Source organism: Typha angustifolia, chromosome 15 (genome assembly GCF_048772165.1).
Source record: "Typha angustifolia cultivar Huaian chromosome 15, ASM4877216v1, whole genome shotgun sequence".
Lineage (NCBI taxonomy): Eukaryota > Viridiplantae > Streptophyta > Magnoliopsida > Poales > Typhaceae > Typha > Typha angustifolia.
In genome coordinates, this window is record NC_133253.1 from 4,226,538 (window position 1) to 4,246,688 (window position 20,151).

The following is a 20,151-nucleotide window of genomic DNA, read 5'->3' on the forward strand; positions in this document are numbered from 1 at the left end:
GGAGGCTTTGGAACCCCCACTAGCATGGGGTATAAATAGCCAAGCAGTGGCCTTTGCGAACGCTGGCCTGAATTGACTGATGGGGGCCTCCAATGGACTTTGGACATGCCCATGAGTTTATTACAAGTAAAGTTAGTACTAAAGATGGCCTTTCTTTACAACACCTTCTTCCTATTACTTTCCATCGGGTTCATGGGTTTTTCTTCTTTTTTTAGCTTTCCAATTTATTTATTTATTTTTAAAATAAACACTTTTCTTTGACCTCTGATGGCCGATGGATAGATATGTGCTTTGGAGAGTGATGGAATTGAATATCTAAAGACTCAACCTTTTGGTAATCGGTGAGTTAATATAATATCCATCTATTATTATATGGTGAATTGTGATGTAGATATTAAAACGAAAGATGCACTAATTTATCATCCTATATTTTATGTTTATATTCAAAATTAATTAGGTTAGTTTTGCTATCATCGCTCTAAAAGTTAAAGCTATAAGAAAATAATAGTTTTTATATTATAACACCTTTTCTTATTTTTAGTGAGCTCAGAAAGTAAAATGTATTTAAATGGGTGAAGATAGTAAAATTAAAAGCCGATATTATTATTAACTCATCAACTATTCCAACAAATTAAACTATTAGAAAATAATAAAATTTATAATTTATATTCTAATAAATTTATTATTGAGGGCTTCACTTTGTGACCAATAAGACTTGCCACTATGCACCATTATCATGGATCTGAGTCATGAAAATAACCTCTCTATTAGTCTAGATAAAGCTTCACAAGTTTGTCTTTGCATAGCTCCCTCATAAGTAAGAACCTGGCACCAAATGGTGACAGGTCTTTTAAGTAGGGTTGGTGCATCTCAGACGAGGGTAAATATTACTTAAAACATTGAGTCTCCATCCATATGATAAAAATTATAACACACAATGGAAAGTTGATTTAGAGTGGCCTATAGCATACCTCATTTAGACAACCAATGTGTCCACTGTTTGCAATTAGTGAGGGACAAGTAGGTTTTTTTTTTTTTAATTTTTTTGGGCTAATCCTAGCTTAACTTTCATACGGAAAGTTATTTATTTTATATTTTGTGGAAGGGTTGTACTAAAATATCAATCTTTAAATCTTCAAGTGATGATATTTGTTGCAAAAGTGTACTTGCATCTTTTCTGAGACCTTGGCTTCATTTTTTTATTTCCTTTTCCTTTACTTCGATTTTAAAATGATACTAATATATATATATATATATATATATATATATGATTGATTTGAAAGAAAAATATAAAGTAATTTTTATTGATATAACAAAAGGTTATGATCATATGAGTGCATGCGATCTTATTGTGGCTAATACTTTACTAAGTCACAAAGTAATATACTTAATATTTCAACTAATTGGTAACTTCCTTGTGAAATTAAAAAGGAAGAAAACCAAATACAAATCAAAAGAAGTAGTTTTAGCAACATATTGGAGCATTAGTTTTCAAATGTAATTGTTGGTTGGCATCCTATCCATAACGAATTAAATTATTATCACTCAATTGCCTAACAGGACAAGAAAAAGAAAAGTTATATGGGTCCTCCACTGGGATTAGGGAAGGACCAAATCCAACTAATAGGATTCCAAAGTGTCCTAATAATATAATAAAAATTAAGAAAATTACCGTGCGAGAGAATTAGGCATCATTATAACGGCAATAGACTTATATAAACAATTAGCTTTTGATGGACATGTGTATATTCGGTCGGATTTGGATCATAAATTTACGTCTTATTATGTATTTTCTACTCTGTTTCTCACACTTAATTATTTAATTGGAACTTAGATATATAGATTATATCTGATCCGATATCTAAGTATCAGAGTCGAAATTTTTGGTACCCTATCCCAATCACTAGGAAATGAGTTACGCTTAACCGTTAAGCGTTAAGCGATAGTGGAGTCAAAATTATTGGTTTGGACCTCAGGAAGTGTAGCTATCTTATCTTAAATACTTGTCATAAGTTCACTCCATACCTAAAGTCCTTCCCTATTTTTGAAATATTTTGACCAATAGTCAAAAAGTTTTTCTGTTTGATTCTCATGTTAGAAGTTTACCATACTTTCTACTTTATATTGTCGGGATGGTATCCTTCTTTTTATCTTTTATAAAGGTGGAAAGATATACAATAGCCCCACCTTGTATTTTATCTTCATTTGGATACAAGATCCAAATAAGATACCCAACAAGTACTGGCCCCTGTGGATTAATCTAGTGTATAGGGTTAACAGCAAGGCCACAATTGATTTTATATCATACTTTATATACATATATATTACATTAACAAGTGTAAACAAAAAGTAAATTTTCTTTTTGATAAAAAAAGAATCTAAATTAAATGGTAAATATATTCTTGCTTTTAACTCTATGAAAGTATTAAAATGAATTATAAACTTTATATTAAAAAAGTAATTATTGGTAGGGCTGTTAAAAAAGTTTGTCGGTTCATGAGGTTTGTGAGGTCTGCAAGCTCACTCAAACTCTAAACGAGCCAAGTCGAGCTAGAGTTGACTCGAGTAGGCTCAATATATAATATATAAAATTATTATATATATATATATATTATAAGTTTTATCAAACATAGCCAGTAAAGATTGCTTAGGCAACTTAACCTAGGTTTGTATCCTAGCATATTCCAATGATAAATTTGCTATATTAACTTATCGAGCTGAGCTCGAGCCTAATAGAACCGAAGGCGAGCCTAATTGAACTGAGCTTTTCTAACTCAAATGAAGCTCGAGTCAAAAAAAATCTGTCTGTTGAGCTAAGTCGAGTCATATCAGCTCGGCTCATTTACACCTCGTAATCATTGGTTATGGGAACAAACCAACGGTATATTTTGTTCATCCATCAAAATCAGTTAAGCTTTTCTAACTAAAAATTGATAGCTCTCCTACTTGAAAATATCTCATTTTCTTTCCTCTAAAGCAGTCTCCGTATGGTGCTACTTTACTATGAAACAGTGGGGTGGGGGGAGTAACAAGTTCTTTCCTTTTGGTCAAATATTCACATGAGTCTCTTTATTGTCTATGTAACTTAGAGAAATTGCTACAAATTATCCACGCAGTGCACATGCTTAATCTAAGTCATATATGCTATATAATTACAGCGAACACGCCCACGGACACGTTTAATCAATGATACATGTGTGGATTAACAATGAATGTATTTTAAGCTGGTCTCCGTTTGCTCTAACGCGGCGATATGAGTGTAAGATTAATATATTATTTATTACCTATCACGTCAGTGCATTAGTCAGTCCTACAATAATACTAACAACACAAGTCAAATGGACTACTGGAGAGGAGAGTAGGTAAAGAAAAAAAACAATACTACATACTTTAAAAAACAAAAGAAAATAATAATAATAATAAAAAGTTGATGAGAGAGAGAGAGAGTAGTGCTTTAGTTAAATTTTTTGGAACTTTTAGATGCGGATCGGAGAAAGTGAAAAGGGGGTTGGGGGTGGGTTTGGTCCTTCCTCCTTAGACCTTAGTGCGCTTTTAAAGAAGGGGCAAAACATCCCACTAAATCATGGCGTGATTTGTTGTCTTTCACACTCTCTCGGCCTCATTCACACTGGCACTCTCTACTGTGCTGTGCAGCTTTCGAAAGAAGGGCCCAAATCCACCAAGCCACTGTACCGATTAAGACATGTGGCTGTCTGTGGACGACCTACTTTATTCGCTACTTTACTTTGGATCTCGGACAAGCTACCTCGGTTTCGGTGTTGGACTTGTCACTCACCTTGATGCTCCATCCCACCTTTTCAGATTTACCTTTTCTTCTTGTCCAGAGTAATTTGTATTGCTTCCTCCGTAGCCCGTCTAGCTCAGTTGGTAGAGCGCAAGGCTCTTAACCTTGTGGTCGTGGGTTCGAGCCCCACGGTGGGCGTTTTTAACGTTTCATCTTTTTTATTGTTGTTTTTTTTTTTTAATACATGAGCAATATTAATTAATATAGAGCGTGGGTTTGGTGGCAATTTTGGAAGGCATTGGAGTTGGATCTCTAATTGGAACAAGTTATTAACTTATATCGGCCCGCTAACAGATGGGCCTTGTAGTTTAAGGGACAGGGAAACGTCTTTGCTCTATCCATATCCCCCGCCCGAGCTCTCGGAGCTATCCCCATGGCGAGCGCCAATTCTGAGCTCCCCTCTCTTTCCTCTCCTCTCAAACACACATTTCAAACCCTATTCTGATTCCTTCTTCTCCTCTCTCCTTCTATTCCCATGGAGCTCGCTGCTTCGAGCTCCTTATTCTTCTGTCCGCTCTCCCTCGTCCCAACACCATCGAGAACCCACCCAACCAAACGGAACCCTAGCCTTAAACCTATCCTTCCTCGCAACTCGATCCCTTCTAACGAATCGAACGAAGAGGAGGAGTCCGACTCCAAGAGATCTACTTCTTCGAGGTTGCTGCAACTCTCCGTGACACTAACTGTGGTCTCCTCCTCTCTCCCGCAATCCGCGGCGCAGGCCAAGGTCGCGGAGAAGAAGCGCGCGGGGAAGCGGTCGACCGCCGCTGTTGATGCCGCCCTGTCGGCGGAAGACCTCAAGAATTGGTCCCGCGGTCTACCTACTGTCGGGGATCGGATCCCTTATACGGAGCTTTTGATCCTTAAGGAAGAGGGCAAGCTCAAGCACATTGTAAAGCTTCCGTCTTCTAGCTTGCGGCAGCGGGCAGACCCGGTCTTGGTCGTTTTGGAAGATTCTAGGGTTTTCCGAGCCGTGCTCCCGACTGCAGAGAGGGATGCGAAATTTTGGGAGAATTGGGACAGAATGCAGCTGAATTCTGTCTGTATTAATGCCTACACGCCACCGATCAAGAAACCAGATGTTCCGGCACCATACTTGGGTGTGTTGGCGAATGTGCCGATCCATTTGTTGTCGGTTTTGAAGCCGAAACCCAAGTCCAAGCGTTTGTTGGAGCTTGAGAAGGCAAGAAAGGAGCTAACAGAGCGGAGAAGGGCAGAGCTTGCAAAGGTGAGGCGGGAGAGGGAGATGATGGAGAAGGCTCTCAAAGCTCAGAAGAAGGCTGATGAGAGGAGGAAGAAGCTTGAGATGAGGAAAGCTAATTATGAGCTGTCGCTACGGCAGGCGAGGAAGAACTATCAGCAGATGGCAAACATGTGGGCTGACATGGCGAGGGACAAGAATGTTGCGACCGGGGTTGGGCTTTTGATATTTTATATCTTTTATAGGACGGTCGTGCTTAATTACCGGAAGCAGCAGAAGGATTATGAAGATAGGCTGAAGATTGAGAAGGCTGAGGCGGAAGAGCAGAAGAAGATAAGACAGTTAGAAAGGGAAATGGCGGGGCTTGAGGGCAGCGGGGACGACGAGGGTGAGGCGAAAGGAGGTGAGGATAACCCTTACCTTAAGATGGCTATGAAGTTTATGCAATCTGGCGCCCGGGTACGGCGCGCACACAGCAAGAGGCTGCCGCAGTACATGGAGAGGGGTGTTGATGTCAAGTTCAGTGATGTTGCTGGTCTTGGGAACATAAGACTGGAGCTCGAGGAGATTGTTAAGTTTTTCACATTGGGGGAGATGTATCGGAGGCGAGGAGTGAAAATTCCAGGTCAATATCTTGCACATGTTATTCCATGATTAGTTTCTCTTAGTTCTTAATTGATTATGAATGAATTAGGTTTAGGGTAACATGAGAGTAGGCAATACAATGCCCTTGGGTAACTTTTCTTTACTATCATATGCTACATTTGATATCGTTGGAAGTCAGATGCTGTCCTTCAAGCATTAACTCATAAACAGGTACTAAAACTGATCTTTAACTTATGGTCAGGTAACACGAAATTTCTTGAGAACATAGTTACATCCTCCTTCATTGTTTGGTTTTCTCATAGCTCAGCCTTTTTTTATTGGATAAATCAAATAAAACATATTCCCATAAAATCATCTCTGTGCTACTCTGACCACACCTTACCTTACTTCTTTTTATCCACAGTCATCTGATCAATCCAGTTTGTGAGACATGTTTTAAGTTTTAACAACTTGAACCTTGAGCCTTACTATGCAAAAACTAACCAAATCTTCTACTCTAGCAAAAATATTACATTATTTTCTTTCTATTTGGCATAATCAGAAAATGATAGCTAAATTGACGTCTTAGTTTTAATATCTGTTCCTGCAAGTATGCTTATATTGATGCTGGGGAGATTGACCATATGGCCCTATTATGGAAGAATTCAATGGGAATATTCAGGAAAGAGAGGCTTACATATGATTCTTATTGGCTTAGAGAAAGCATAAGATAAGATCAGCAGAGAAATACGATAGGTACAAGTAAGAAAGGAAAATTGTGATCAAATGTGGAATGTGTCTTAAAGGGGAAACTTAATTTCATTGTCTAGTTGTAATCATAATTGCCATGTTCAATGAGTTTATTTGCTATATCCTGTCAACATCTAGAAGACAAGTCAAAGCTTAGTGCTTCAAAAGAAAGTCCAGAAGAGAAGATCTGATTTGTGTGCTCAAAAGCATGCACATTCCTAACAGTTGTCATCAAATGTCCTATTAAGCTTTTCCTTATTATTTCCCCTAATATCTTTATGGATTGAGTAAAATTTCCTTATATACTGAATAATTAATTTTCATTTAGGTGGTATACTTCTCTGTGGACCTCCTGGTGTGGGAAAAACGTTACTAGCAAAAGCTGTTGCTGGTGAGGCAGGTGTAAACTTTTTTTCAATTTCAGCATCGCAATTTGTGGAAATATATGTTGGTGTCGGTGCATCTCGTGTTCGTGCACTCTATCAAGAAGCAAAAGAGAATGTAAGATCTGTCAAGTTGCTATTACTTCCATTTAGATTTCCTCTGCTAACTTTACTTTTGATGGTTTACTCGGAGAAGTTGTTTGTTTCCAAAAATCGGATAACGCTAATTACATCTTAAGATACAATAGCCACATCAATTATCTTGCAATGGACTTAATTTGTGAACTCATAATAATGTGTGTTCACCGGAGAGTCCTCCAGATTATGTATAATCATCAGTATTTTACATATTCTAGGCCCCTTCTGTTGTCTTTATTGATGAGTTGGATGCTGTTGGAAGAGAACGTGGTCTTATTAAGGGTTCTGGTGGACAAGAACGAGATGCTACCTTAAATCAGGTAAGGAGTAACAGTATGGTGTGTCCACAATATTCATTTTATTTGACATATTGCTTCACTGGATTCATTGAAGCTCCTCGTGTGCTTGGATGGATTTGAAGGAAGAGGAGATGTAATCACCATTGCTGCAACCAATAGACCAGATATTCTTGATCCAGCACTAGTGAGACCTGGGCGATTTGACAGGAAAATTTATATTCCAAAGCCTAGCCTCATTGGTCGTGTTGAGATTCTCAAGGTACTGGTTTAGAATTTCTTTAAGCATTACCATTGTGTCCTACAGATATTTTTGCTGAGATTTAGGGAAAGTTTCTAATTTCTGATGTCTTGCTACTATATTTGTCCCTTAGTCCTCTGGTCCTTCCTTTTTCTCCTATGTAATTCTCCTGCTAAGTTCAACATTGATGTCTAGTATCTCTAGTTACTAAAACTTACTATCTGATTTTGTGATTTGATGTTCACTATGACTCAAAATTGGAATTTGATAGTATATGCTTTAAGCTGCTAGCATTAAGCCATTAACAATATAGTCGTTGCTTGGAAAGCATGAAATTTTGTAATTCTACTATATCTTCTCATTTGAGCATATTCTTAGAAGTTCATATTTAAAGTTCATGGGCTGCTTTAACTGGCCCTCATATAATGAGGGTAAGGCTGCATACTTCTTTCTTCTCTAGATCCTATTAGCAGGAGCCTTGTGCAAAGCGACGGATTTTTATATGATGATTTAGGTTGCATATTAGTGATTAATTAATAATTTTACAAGTACGCATAGCAATAAAGTTAACCTCCATTTTAGTAACATTTTACAAATTGCCATTAACAGGTCCATGCTCGGAAAAAGCCAATGGCTGATGATGTAGATTATATGGCAGTTGCTAGTATGACTGATGGAATGGTTGGTGCTGAATTAGCAAATATAGTAGAGATTGCTGCAATAAATATGATGCGTGATGGGAGATCTGAGGTAAGCCACCTTTTGTCTTCTATGAGTGATCTAAAGTTTTCTTTAGCTGTTTCTCTCGGAAGTTAAAGAAGTAAAGAAAAGCTGTGTGGAATTTTGATTCAATTAAATAGATAGAGTAGCAATTACTCTTTTGGTTACTTGCCATTTTCTCCACTTTTGTTGTAAGACAGATTGACTATTTGGAGATGATTCTTGACATCACGAGGATTTTAGAAGATAGTTTATACATTAGTCATGCAGAATTTCCATAGTTCCATGGATCAAACATTTGCATAATGCAGCAGATCTTCATTTTCTTAACTAGCTAGACATTATGCTGTTTCCTTAAGTTTTATCCTACTGATGAATCAACAAGTTTAGCTGTGCAACTTCCATCAGTTCCATGGTGTTGCTTATTACCTTCTCTTTATTATAATTAATTACTAGTTTCATGACATATGGATAGTAATGAAGATGACTTTTGTAGTACAGATAACTACTGACGACTTATTGCAAGCTGCACAAATAGAAGAAAGAGGAATGCTTGATAAAAAGGATAGAAGTCTGGATATGTGGAGACGATTGGCTCTTAACGAGGCAGCTATGGCTGTTGTAGCTGTGAACTTTCCTGATATCAAGAATATTGAGTTTGTATTGCCCAGCACTCGCTGCATTTACCTTTCTCAGTATTGTGCCAAGTCATTCATTTTCTGCTTAGTTCCCTCTGCGCAATACTCTGCAACCCGACATAATCATACAATCTTGCATAGCACCTTTGATTTATTTATTTTCAGTCTTAAGAATCATATCCAGTCTTTCCAGTACCTCTCTTTAAACTTGCTTGTTTAATTGTACATCTCTTCGCTACATTATCTCTAGACCAACTTATCTTCTGCTTATGTTATATCTGGTAACAATAAAATGTAATCGCACTTCAATGTTAGTATCCTTTTTTAATTATGCAAGAGATTCTTCTTGTTGGGTCTTTCATATTAGCTAAAGACTTTTACTGCATTATGATGTTAAGTCAAGTTGCATCTCCTTTCACTTGTCTGAGTTTTAACAAAATAATGTGTTTCATCTTTTTAGCTGCTAATGATATGTTGCTGTTGTCAATCATAGATTACAGTATCCATGTGTTCAACTTGGTTGAGTTCATTTCATTGTTGGTTATAATTTATAAAGGCATCATAAGTAGAATAAAACAAACTTGTCTTTTAGTCATTTGGTTCTGTACTGATCTTTCTCTCCCACTTTCTGTTATGGTTTTGTGGCTTTTGTTGGGGAGTTGATGATTTAATCATAATGTATTCACTAACTTTGGTAGTTAGTATGGAAGTTGTGTTGCTATCTTTTAATTTGTAACCTCATTAGTAGAACACTTCTATCCAATTTCCTTTTAATAGTTATATTATTTTCCTTTTGGTTGACATCGCCACTCCACCTAGATAATCTTCGTTTCAAGTCTTGACAAAATGGGATTTCCTTCAGTGAAATCTTAACAAAGTTCGAGGTCAGGTTACATCAAGACGAGTTGCTTGATCCTTTCTGTAATTTATAGCAACATATCACAATAATTAATTAGCTTACCTTTTCTTTTCATCAATGAGACAATGAAGAGCTCTCTGGTTCTTCCTTGTCAAACTTTTGGTGACAATGTTTATTTTTGATTAATCTACCTAGGTCACAATTGCACCTCGAGCTGGCAGGGAGTTGGGTTATGTGCGAGTGAAAATGGATCACATGAAGTTTACAGAAGGAATGCTTAGGTACTTATGCCATTTTTTGTTGAATTCTTCTCTTTCTTTGAACAAGATCTCCAACTGAATGTCTATTGATTGAATCATTAATTAGTTTAGACTGAAGATATTCTATAAGTTCAGTAGGGAGTGGGCTTCAGATATTTTCTTTCATGCTGAGTCTTGAAGTTAAATTGCACTCTCTTGAACAAAGATGATATAAATGCTCGTCTACATCTTTATATCATTACAGCCGGCAGTCTCTTCTTGACCACATTACTGTTCAGATTGCTCCTCGTGCTGCTGATGAAATTTGGTATGGTGAGGGTCAGGTGTGTAACACATAATGTTTCTGGTACCGTATTTATTATCATTATGGCTCTTGTCTGTTATTTGGGAGCAAATGTACTGCTATCTTAAAGGTTACAAAATGGAATGTTTCGCAGCTGAGTACGATTTGGGCGGAAACAGCAGATAATGCCAGGTCAGCTGCACGGAACTATGTTCTTGGTGGTCTTTCTGAGAAGTTTTATGGATTATCTGACTTCTGGGTATCAGATCATATTAACGTATGCTACTATGTTCACAGTTATTTTCTACAATGTGCATCTCTCTTTTCTATGCTGTATATGACATTGTCTGTTCCATCAGGAAATTGATTTGGAGGCACTCCGTGTTCTAAACAATTGTTATGAACGAGCAAAAGAGGTATATAGTGACTGTAAGTACTAGTTTCTTTTTGCTAATTCCTAACCAGAATGCCCAACTCATCTTATACCACCTATCTCTTTCAGATTCTTCAGCGAAATAGGAAGCTTATGGATTCTGTGGTTGATCTTTTAGTTGAGAAGAAAAGTCTTACTAAGAAGGAGTTCTTTCAGCTGGTTGAAGAAAATGGTCATCTTGAGCCAATGCCACAAGATATCATCAGTATTAGAAATGCCAAGCGCTTGCAATTTCAAGAAATGATGATGGGGCTGAAGAATGCAGCTTGTGAAAGCTTTACATGAGAAAGATACCAGTGAAAATCCTTTAGGTATGTTTTATGTCGATTTATAACTTTCTCAACTATTTAATTTGTTCTAATTGCATATTTTGTGTTTGGGCAAAAGTATTTCTTTGCTTTTAACATCCCTTTTAACTCTTTGCTATTGTTTGATCTTTGAGTCGTGCCCTTGATTATTGAGGCATTCATGTTTTAGAGGCTTGAAATCATTGCAGGTATATATGTTCTCCCATGCAGCTGGTTATTTTCAAGCTGCCGATCAGTTTATCGGAAATTGCTGAATAGCTTAATCTCCCAAACCACAAAACAGGAACCTAAGTAACTCTATGGAGATTATTCAGCAGGAGGTTTTCTTTTGAGAGTTGCTTGGCAAGGTGCTATGGAAATCTCACCAACAAATTATTCACTTCTTTGCAGTACTTGTAATGTAAAAGGCCCTGCTTTTGCTGTTCACCAACATTGGGAAGCATTCCTTCTTTTCGGGCAACAGAGGAAAAATGCGTTAGCTTGTTATTGAGTGATTGGATAGCTGTAGGATGCTTGTTATTGAGTTTCAATTTTAGAGAGAGAGAGAGAGAGAGAGAGAGAGAGAGAGAGAGAGAGAGAGAGTGTGTGTGTGACGTCGTTCTTGAAGTCACAATTAAACCACCACTGCAAAGTCGGCCTTTTACTGCAAATTAATTATAATTTACATATAGGTAACTTGTTTAGGATCTTGAGGGGGGCTTTTGCAAGTATACATGGTGTAGGTAACTTGTTTAGGACCTTGATTTTATAATTTAGTATATAAAATTGGGCTTAAATATTTTTTTATTGTTGATATAAGTTTTGTTTTAATAGGATGCATATAGTTTTTATATATACATACAATAAGTGAATCTGTTATTATATATAAAAAAATTAAATATAATTAAAATGCCAAAGACTGGCACCCCAAATCAAGGGAAACCTCATAAATTTGAAGCAGGGAAGGAGAACACCGGAATCTCGCGGCCCTCGTTACCCAAGCTTTACATAAACCAGGAGGAGATTATGACTTGAGGATCCTGAAAGTATAAAGGGATTCCCAAAAAGTATAAGACGAAGGATAGCTCGTAGAAGACTACATCAGTAGTTTTGTATAAACATACAGATAATAATATCAAGGACCACCCAAGCATTTAATACAATGATGCGGTAACAGGTAAAAAGGTTATCACGACAGAAAGGAACTTATTCACAGCAGATGTCATTTAACTTATCCAATGCACACAGTATTCGGTCAGGAGACAAAAAAAAGAACTCGATTAGATAACATAAGAATAATAAAGTAACCAAAAGCTCCAGCTAACCCAAAGAATGCTTCTAAATATCGTAGAGTAATATCTTAACCTCCAACAGACCCTGTTGCGTGAAAGATTGATCAGGTGCCCATCCTCCTTTTCTACTGACAGCAACTCACACAAACCAAACCACAAACCAAACCAAATTCACCATTCCTTAGAATTTTCAACCAACTCGATACATCTCCAAGGCTGCAATGGCGATCTGGCATATAGAAAATGTTCCCATGAGAAGGAGACTCCTCTGAATACCTTTACAAAGACATGTTACATAGCGCAATCAGTAAAGACCAAGTAGTACCAAGTCTAAGCTGGTAATTTACACTGCAAGCACTAACTGATCAATCTACCACAAATTTACTGTTTTGATAAGTTACAGCTTTTTCGGAAGGTTGTAGGTTTTCTTGAGGAACCGTGTGGCAGCCTCATCGTTCCTGTAGCATAAAACTCGCAAGACTGTATTGGCCTCGGTCGGGCTCCAATGCCCGGAAGTAGGAGGTAGTGGATACCTAGATTTGGCTGCGGACCCATATGTCTCTGCAATCATACGTTTGAACCGCTCGATGAGGCTTTCTGTATCAGTTCGAAGTAGTGGTAAAACATTTTTCACTTGGGTTGCAGCCTTCTCAACCAATTCCACTGGCAAACCGTCACCATCTGCCAAATATAAGTCTTTGAGAGACCTGAAATCATCCTCTATTATTTGAGAATCTTGGCGAGAGAAAGCACGCAAAGGGCCTCCAGCAAGAATCACTAGCAAGAACCCATCAAATGAAGCTTTCATTAATGCTGTAATTACACGGTTACGCACTCTGTTGTGCACAGTGTTGGATATCGTCTCTAGGGTCGGGTCAAGTTCTCTCAGAAAAGATTCAATTCTGGAAGATGCAGTCTCTCCAACATAGAGGCTGTCCCACAGAGCATGACTCAGATCATGGAAGATAACCTTATATGCTGTTGTCTCACACAGCTGCTGGATTCCTTCTTGACATGCTGCTAGAGAAAGCTCAAACTTGATATCCAATCCATTTGTTATATCTGCTTGAGCGGATTCAACATTCCTTAAACAAGTTACAATTTTCTTCTCCAGGTTTTCCAACTCTGCTCGGACATGATGGAGCGTATTCATCCGTACACATAATTGTGGCAATCCATAAGAATCACCTCCATTCATTGATCCAACCTGCGACCTTCTCTTTTGCAAATTGTTTGACTTTTCTTTTTTCTTCCATAACTTTGAACCAACCTCACATCTTGTTAATGCAGGCAGCGAAGGAATGAAAGTATTTCGTGTTCCTAAGAAATAAAGATTAATCATTAGTTACAACTTATTGCGCAATATAATGCAACGACCAATTTCAGCTCTATCAAACATACCGCAGCCAGACTTAGCTTTAGATACATAATGTTGCAGACTTCTATCGAGTCCAACTGTTAAGTCTGGAAGCAAGGCAGGGTGCATTGGTATAGGTAGTTGAAAGAATGCATCCAAAGTCTCATCTATTATCCGCAGAACCTCCACTACAGAGGGAGCACAACTATCCCTATTTGCCCCTGGGTTCCATTTCTGCAAAGTACCAATCCAAAATTTCTTGAAAATGGATAATAATATCATACCATCAATGAATTAAAATCAATTCTCCTCTTCATTGATAATGGAGAGTTGTCACCTTGAGTAGATAAATGGAACAAAAATATTTGTAACAATGATACCACTTTGCCATGATCTCACTAATACAAGCTATCCAAGGAAAGCTAAACTCTGGCACACATAAATTGCATAAAGAAACAAGCAATTCTTATTCTTCTGAGCATGATAGTGAAAACTCTATAAACCATTTTGACAAGAAAGTTACAAAGAGTAAGTTCTGGAGTTGTGTGAGATAATTGGAGATCACCAAACAAATTTTAAGATGGTAAGATAAATATACATGATGAAACTTCACAAAGAACAGACAAAAGCATACATATATGCAAATCACAAGATGAACATTCCTCAGAGATATGATGGTCAGACAGTCAGTGTCTAAGGCAGAAGCCGTCCAACTCCTAATTAGGGGAAATTATTGCAGGTAGCAACAGTTAAAACCTCAAGTTTCTCCTTGCTTTGTAAGCCAGTAGGAGAAGGCGCAGGTGCACTTACTTAGCTTTTTATAACATCTATTCAAATGTAGTTTAATGTTCATAGTGGCATGTTCTTCCTACTTCTCAATGGAAAAACCAAACTGCAACTGCTAACGATGCCAACAGTGAACCTACTCCACTTTAGAAGGGTAAATGAAAATATCCTGCAATGTGAACTATGAGGCATATAGACTTTGTACTAAAACAGGCACAGAATTTGGCAATCGCTGATGAGGTAAAAATAATACCAGAAAAAATAAAGACAGTAAAGAAAGTCAGAAAAATGTGGTTACAACTAATAGACATAGAGACACGGGCTACAATGTAAGGTAGGATGGTTCTGCAACAAATGGGCTGAATAATGAAACAGGATGACAAGAGACTGTGTGGTAGTTCTAAAATAATAGAAAACAGATCAATACTATGCAGTAGGCACAAATACTGGGTGGAGATGAACCTATCTAATGAGAATATGGAGAGGTATATCTGGGAACTAATAATCAAATAAGGATGGTGAGTGGCGAGTGGTGAGTAAAGAGTTAAGGATAGTGCAGAAGCTGCAAAATTTTGCAGAGCATGGCATGCATGTATTGGGGTTTCCTTCAGATCTAGAAAGAGGAAGTATGTGCTAGAATAATTTAAAGTAGAGGAAATCACATCAGTTAGAGATGAACAAATTGTGAGAAAAGCAAACTATTGGCCTTAATTGCTTGATTAAGAAATGTATGAAAATAATAATTATATTACATCAAACTTCAGCAAGATAACGAGCTAGGGTTCTATCTACAAGTTGCATGAAGTGGAAAGTGACAGAAGATAATGAGTATTTGAAGAAAATACTATGCTTCCATAGACAGATATTTAAAGTAAAAGCATTAAGACTTGTGTGAACACATGATTGAATTTATTAAAATGATTCAGATGATTAGGCATTCTAAAGGCCAGAAGCTCAGAAATATTAGAATACAGTAAATGGAAAATGGTCCACATTAACTTGGAAACCATGGAGCTGATTCGTTATGCATATATCACTGTGTAATATTTAAATTTTAAAGTGTGGCATGTAACCACACACAACACCCTATGATGCAAGTATAGCCACACATGAATGGTTCCTAAAGATTTCCGTCATCATACACCTACACTCATCACCGACTGATATTATCTATGGGTTGACCATTACATGGTCCAAAATAAAGAAAGGAAACTGAAGCCTCCAAAACATGAAGTAATCTGACATATGTACAATGAGTGCTAAAAGGAAGCCAAAAGTATAGGAAAGAATCACCTCTTGCTGCAAGTTCCGGTCAACCCATTCCTTAAGTCTGTCTACTCTTGTTTTAATCCATGCTTTCACTAGATTAGCAATAGCTAATTCAGCCTCATAAGGTGGCATCTCGCGAATTAGTGATTTACCACCATCGTCACTATCAACGGAATCTTCAACAGCAATATGCACAAGATCCTTCTCTAACTTATCTGCAGCTTTAAGCACTTGGACTGTGTCTGGCGTCAACTCTGCCAGACCAGCTATAAATTGCTTTAACTCATTTCCATAACAAGAATGAAGAGTTGCAACTGCAACTCCAGCAGCTAGAGGATGCCATTTCTTTAATATTGGACTGAACAATTCTTTTTCTTTGCTTGCTAGATCACCAATGTCCTTCGCAAGAATGGAAAGAACTGGAGTAGTAGACTGGGATTTTGACGATCGCCTGTTTGAATCTGCTTCTTCCATCTTCTGCATAAATCAAGATGTCATATTTATGTTATTTTATCAATCTGAAAAGGTCTAATAAATATGTCAAAGAAAAAAAGAATAGGTAAAGCCCTAAAGGAACTATGCGTATACTGACAGTACAAATCTGCACATAGATAACTCAGTATACTTAAAAGAGAAAACTCCATAACATATTCAGCTAAATCTACTAGATCTGGCAAAGAAAATTAATCAAGCAAAGATAGAAGAAATTAAAAAAATTTAGAAGTTGATGCATAATAGGGAGTTAAACATGAAGTTGATGAGCTTACTTGAGCAAAAGCAGTACGGAGTGACGACCTTATGTACGTGTCAATCCTGCTGCGAGCAACATCAGTTTCTTCCTTCCTCTTACGACGGTATTCATGAGATATATCTTCCACAAGAATTTTTGCAGCTGATACTCCTAGTGACACAATAGTTTGCATATACTCAATGTTACTATTATTGAAGGTGTCATGGTAAGCTAGAAGTCTTTTCTCTGTCCAACCCATTATTGAACTCAATGTTGAACTCAATATTTTAGAATAAATTGGATCTTTTGTTGCTTTAGCATCTTTTGCAACTTCAGCTAACTGATTATCAGCTGCAGACAACAGATCATTGTCCACTTGACCAGTGGAAACAAAATGCTGGAATAAAATCCAAGTAAAACAAAGATTGTGGAGCATCTGATTTATTCCAAGTATAATCCAAGTCTTCTTTATCAACTCCAAAACCTCATCAATCTCATCAATTATCGAGCCCTCTTCACTGTTATCAAAGCAAGCTTCTAAAAGCATCTGGTACAGATGGAGATTCAGCGGAAAACCATCTGCCCAGTGACACGCATCTGAAGAAGATCCATCTAAGGATCTGTAAGCAAGAGACATAACAGCAGTGCGTAGAACCTGCATCGATTCTGAGTTCCTTCCAGTTTCAAGGGGCCTATCTGAAGCTCCACGTATGATTTGCCGTAGCCGTTGTGCTGAAGCATCCGATTTTTCTAATGGAACAAGAGGGTGTAGGAGCAATCCAGCTTCAAGTAGCTTCAAGTTTCTAGCCTGCCAGGCTTCATATTCGTGTGAATCAGGGAACTCGGATGCCTTGAACTGCTGCAGCAACTCTAGAGGCAAAACCATAGACTCCACGCGCCTTCCAAGCTGTTATCATGGGAGGAAGATAGAAACGGGAAGTCAAAACATAAATCCTGAGACCCCTGAATAATCATATACCAGCAGTTTGTTCTTCACTCCAGTATAGTTTCTATAATTTCCCATTCATGAAAGGGACATTCATTTTAGGCAATGAAGAAATTGTTATTTTGTCACAGACGCACAGTACATTCTTAACTACCTAAATGTTTTAAGAAGCAAGTCCAAGTGCTGGTTTCCAGCTTTCCAAGCAAAAATATTGATAGGAGACACGGGTATCTCGTATTGGAAAAGATCTCAATTGATTCACTTCTGAATGCATATGTAGGAGAATACAAAAAGCAGGAGAAGAGCTAACACGTATATTGGAAAAAAAAGAAGAAAAGATAGTACAAAAGCACAGAACCACGACCAGTTGATAGAGAAAATTATTCACATAATCGAGCTCAATTCAGCATATTTTAAGACAAGATCTAGAAGAAAACGCAGACTCAAGGCTAGATCTAAAGGAACACTATTTACACTGGAAATTTAACTAAATTCAGATGAATCCATAACAATCCAAGCAGTACAAGTCACAGCTTATACTTAAATGAGAAAAATAGGCAAAATTCCAAAACAATGCGATTCACAGCTAATACTCAGAGGAATTCACAAAATTGATCTGGTCATGAGTCAATGTTACCCAGTCCAAGCTAGATCTAAGCCAGAACCATCTAAACCAGTAGATAAACTAAAATTCACATAAATTCACACTAAAGGAAACTGAAAGAAACCCTAAAAAGATCTCGAGAGCTGACCTGCCCGGCAGCGATCCGGAGCAAACCCCTCCGGATCCGCGAGTCCGTCTGCTCCGAAACCCTCATCTGCACCCTCATCAGCTCACCAACCGTGGCGGGCTTCTTCGCCGGGGAAGACTTCGAAGGGCTCCCATCCTTCCCGGGGCTCTTCTTAGACGACGGCTTCAGCCCGAGCGCCTTCTTCATCTTACTCGCGGCGGCGGAGGTGAGCGATCTCTGGAGCGACGGCGAGATCGACGACGAGGGAGACATGGAGACCGACGGCGAGAGCGAGCGTTCGCCGGCGCCGGACGAGGAGGACGATGACTGGGGAATGTAGGTGAGCGGCTTGCCGCCGGTTGAGCGGCACGACGCGACGAAGATCTCGTACGCGGTCTCACGGAGATCCGGATCGGAGAGGGAGGTGGATATGTTGCCGAAGGGGGAGGGTAGAGTAGAGGACGACGCCATGGGGCCAGAGGAGAGCCTTCTTAGGGAGTCGCCGTTGGTGTCTCGCTTGAAGAGGCGAGCCATGGAAACAAGAAGAAGGAGGAGGAGTGGATTCTTTTCTTTTCTTTTCTTCTCTTCTCTTCTATTAATATTTTTTTCTTTTCCTTTTAGCCCTCGGCTTATTTTGTTTTTATGATTTAGGATCTATCTATCTTATGGTGGGTACTACTGCGTGGAGAGACTAGAGAAAGAGAGAGAGGAGCAAGCGGGTGAAGTGCTGCTGCTTTCCTTTTTCTCCTACGTGGTGAAAACGATAGATAGCCAGGCGCGAGAGAACGATTGGGATTCGATTGCGGTTAGACTCCATACGGCTAACTTGGGGTTGGGGGGGTGTGATTGAAATAAGAGAGAGAGAGAGATAGAGAGATACGCGAGTAGATATTAATCTCAGGTTGTTATATGTGTTTCAATGACCTTAAGGAGTTTGAAGGTCAAAAATAATAAATATGAGTTAATTATAGATTTTATTATATATATATATATATATAGTAGCCAATCAATCATTGGCAATCAGCATACCAGAGATTGGCAGAACCCTGCTGGATCCAGAGGCATGTTTGGCTGTCAGCCTTGGAAACTTCTGAGAGAACTTGGGTATGTTCCATTGCAACTTTCCATTGATGCTCCTCATGTGTTGTGTTCAAGGATCATAACAACAACTGTTTGCTGACTCTCTCTCTCTCTCTCATGTCAATTTAGTAATTGGATGTTGGGTATAACTAATCAACCAAAAAAAACCAAACTGAATAAGCTATTATTTAAAAGAATTGACTGTGTTGGATATTTAGTAAACTGGAAAACTTGAGGTTTGATTCAAAATAGGACTCAGACGTATTCAACTTAAATCTAAATCTTATAATATATATATATATATAGAAAGAGAGATAGAGAGAGAGAGGAGAGGGTTTTTAATTTTTCTGAAAAATTAATAGGGAAAGTAATAATAGATAGATGGATGGATGGATGGATGGATGGATGGGAGAATATGAAATCTCTCTCTGGCATTAGCTGGCAAGCAGCTGTACCATCAGACCGTGACTGCTCCTTTGACAACACCTGTGCCTTCCAAGTAGGGACAAGATCATCTGCATCCCCCCGGTGCAGGAATTTCCTACACTCAGGTATGCCAATCTCCTCCTTCCCCAAATTTTAATCAAACGAATTAGTCCACAATTTATTTCAAACAAAATTAGAACACAATCCAAACTAAATGTCAAAAATTGAGTCTATCTCAGCTTCTATGTCATAAGGTCGTAAATAAAATACTAAACCTGATTAGTATTTTCCTTAGAAGATAAGTCATGTTAACTTTCTTTTGTCGTAAGGCAACTATCTAAAATAAATTAATAAGGCATAGACTTGATGTATCAGACTTTAAAATTGAATATAGTGCATCCCAAGAGAAAAAAATGCTGAACGTTTTAATATTTTATTTGATAAGCAAATACTAAATTTATCAGCAATTCATTTTATAAGTAATAAAATGTGATCAGTTTAAGGTTTGATTGACTCTATGATATGAAAACTAAGCTGACAACAATTCACTACATTCAGTATTAAATTCGGATATAATTTATTTCAGTAAATAAAATTTTGCTACTTTGATTAAAAAAAAAATACTCAAAATAAGAAGTAAATTATATGCCAGGTA

At 37.9% G+C, this 20,151-nt stretch overlaps 2 protein-coding genes and 1 non-coding gene across 3 annotated transcripts; 2 read left to right on the top strand and 1 right to left on the bottom strand.

Annotated features, from left to right (window-relative positions):
- Positions 1-3,870: 3,870 nt before the first annotated feature.
- Positions 3,871-3,943, top strand: TRNAK-CUU (transfer RNA lysine (anticodon CUU)). The gene has a single exon. It is a non-coding gene; the product is annotated as a tRNA-Lys (tRNA).
- A 169-nt stretch (positions 3,944-4,112) lies between these two features.
- On the top strand, positions 4,113-11,586 carry LOC140777872 (probable inactive ATP-dependent zinc metalloprotease FTSHI 2, chloroplastic). The gene is made up of 12 exons (XM_073122274.1): positions 4,113-5,631; positions 6,670-6,842; positions 7,081-7,182; positions 7,256-7,420; positions 8,009-8,149; positions 8,621-8,779; positions 9,812-9,897; positions 10,121-10,199; positions 10,314-10,436; positions 10,519-10,575; positions 10,662-10,903; positions 11,089-11,586. The coding sequence occupies exons 1-11, from the start codon at positions 4,281-4,283 to the stop codon at positions 10,875-10,877; spliced, it is 2,652 nt and encodes an 883-aa protein (XP_072978375.1). The 5' UTR covers positions 4,113-4,280; the 3' UTR covers positions 10,878-10,903; positions 11,089-11,586.
- A 490-nt stretch (positions 11,587-12,076) lies between these two features.
- LOC140777513 (protein unc-13 homolog) lies at positions 12,077-18,802 on the bottom strand. The gene is made up of 5 exons (XM_073121673.1): positions 18,012-18,802; positions 16,351-17,220; positions 15,608-16,060; positions 13,573-13,762; positions 12,077-13,491 (listed from the first exon to the last, which is right to left on the bottom strand). The coding sequence occupies exons 1-5, from the start codon at positions 18,522-18,524 to the stop codon at positions 12,569-12,571; spliced, it is 2,949 nt and encodes a 982-aa protein (XP_072977774.1). The 5' UTR covers positions 18,525-18,802; the 3' UTR covers positions 12,077-12,568.
- Positions 18,803-20,151: the final 1,349 nt, after the last annotated feature.

Coding starts and splice junctions, on each gene's coding strand:
- LOC140777872 (XM_073122274.1), top strand. CDS start 4,281: ATGGAGCTCGCTGCTTCGAGCTCCTTATTCTTCTGTCCGCTCTCCCTC. Junction 6,843..7,080: donor ATCAAGAAGCAAAAGAGAAT/GTAAGATCTGTC, acceptor TACATATTCTAG/GCCCCTTCTGTTGTCTTTAT. Junction 10,437..10,518: donor GGGTATCAGATCATATTAAC/GTATGCTACTAT, acceptor CTGTTCCATCAG/GAAATTGATTTGGAGGCACT.
- LOC140777513 (XM_073121673.1), bottom strand. CDS start 18,524: ATGGCTCGCCTCTTCAAGCGAGACACCAACGGCGACTCCCTAAGAAGG. Junction 16,061..16,350: donor TCCGTACTGCTTTTGCTCAA/GTAAGCTCATCA, acceptor TGATTTATGCAG/AAGATGGAAGAAGCAGATTC. Junction 13,763..15,607: donor ACCGGAACTTGCAGCAAGAG/GTGATTCTTTCC, acceptor GGTACTTTGCAG/AAATGGAACCCAGGGGCAAA.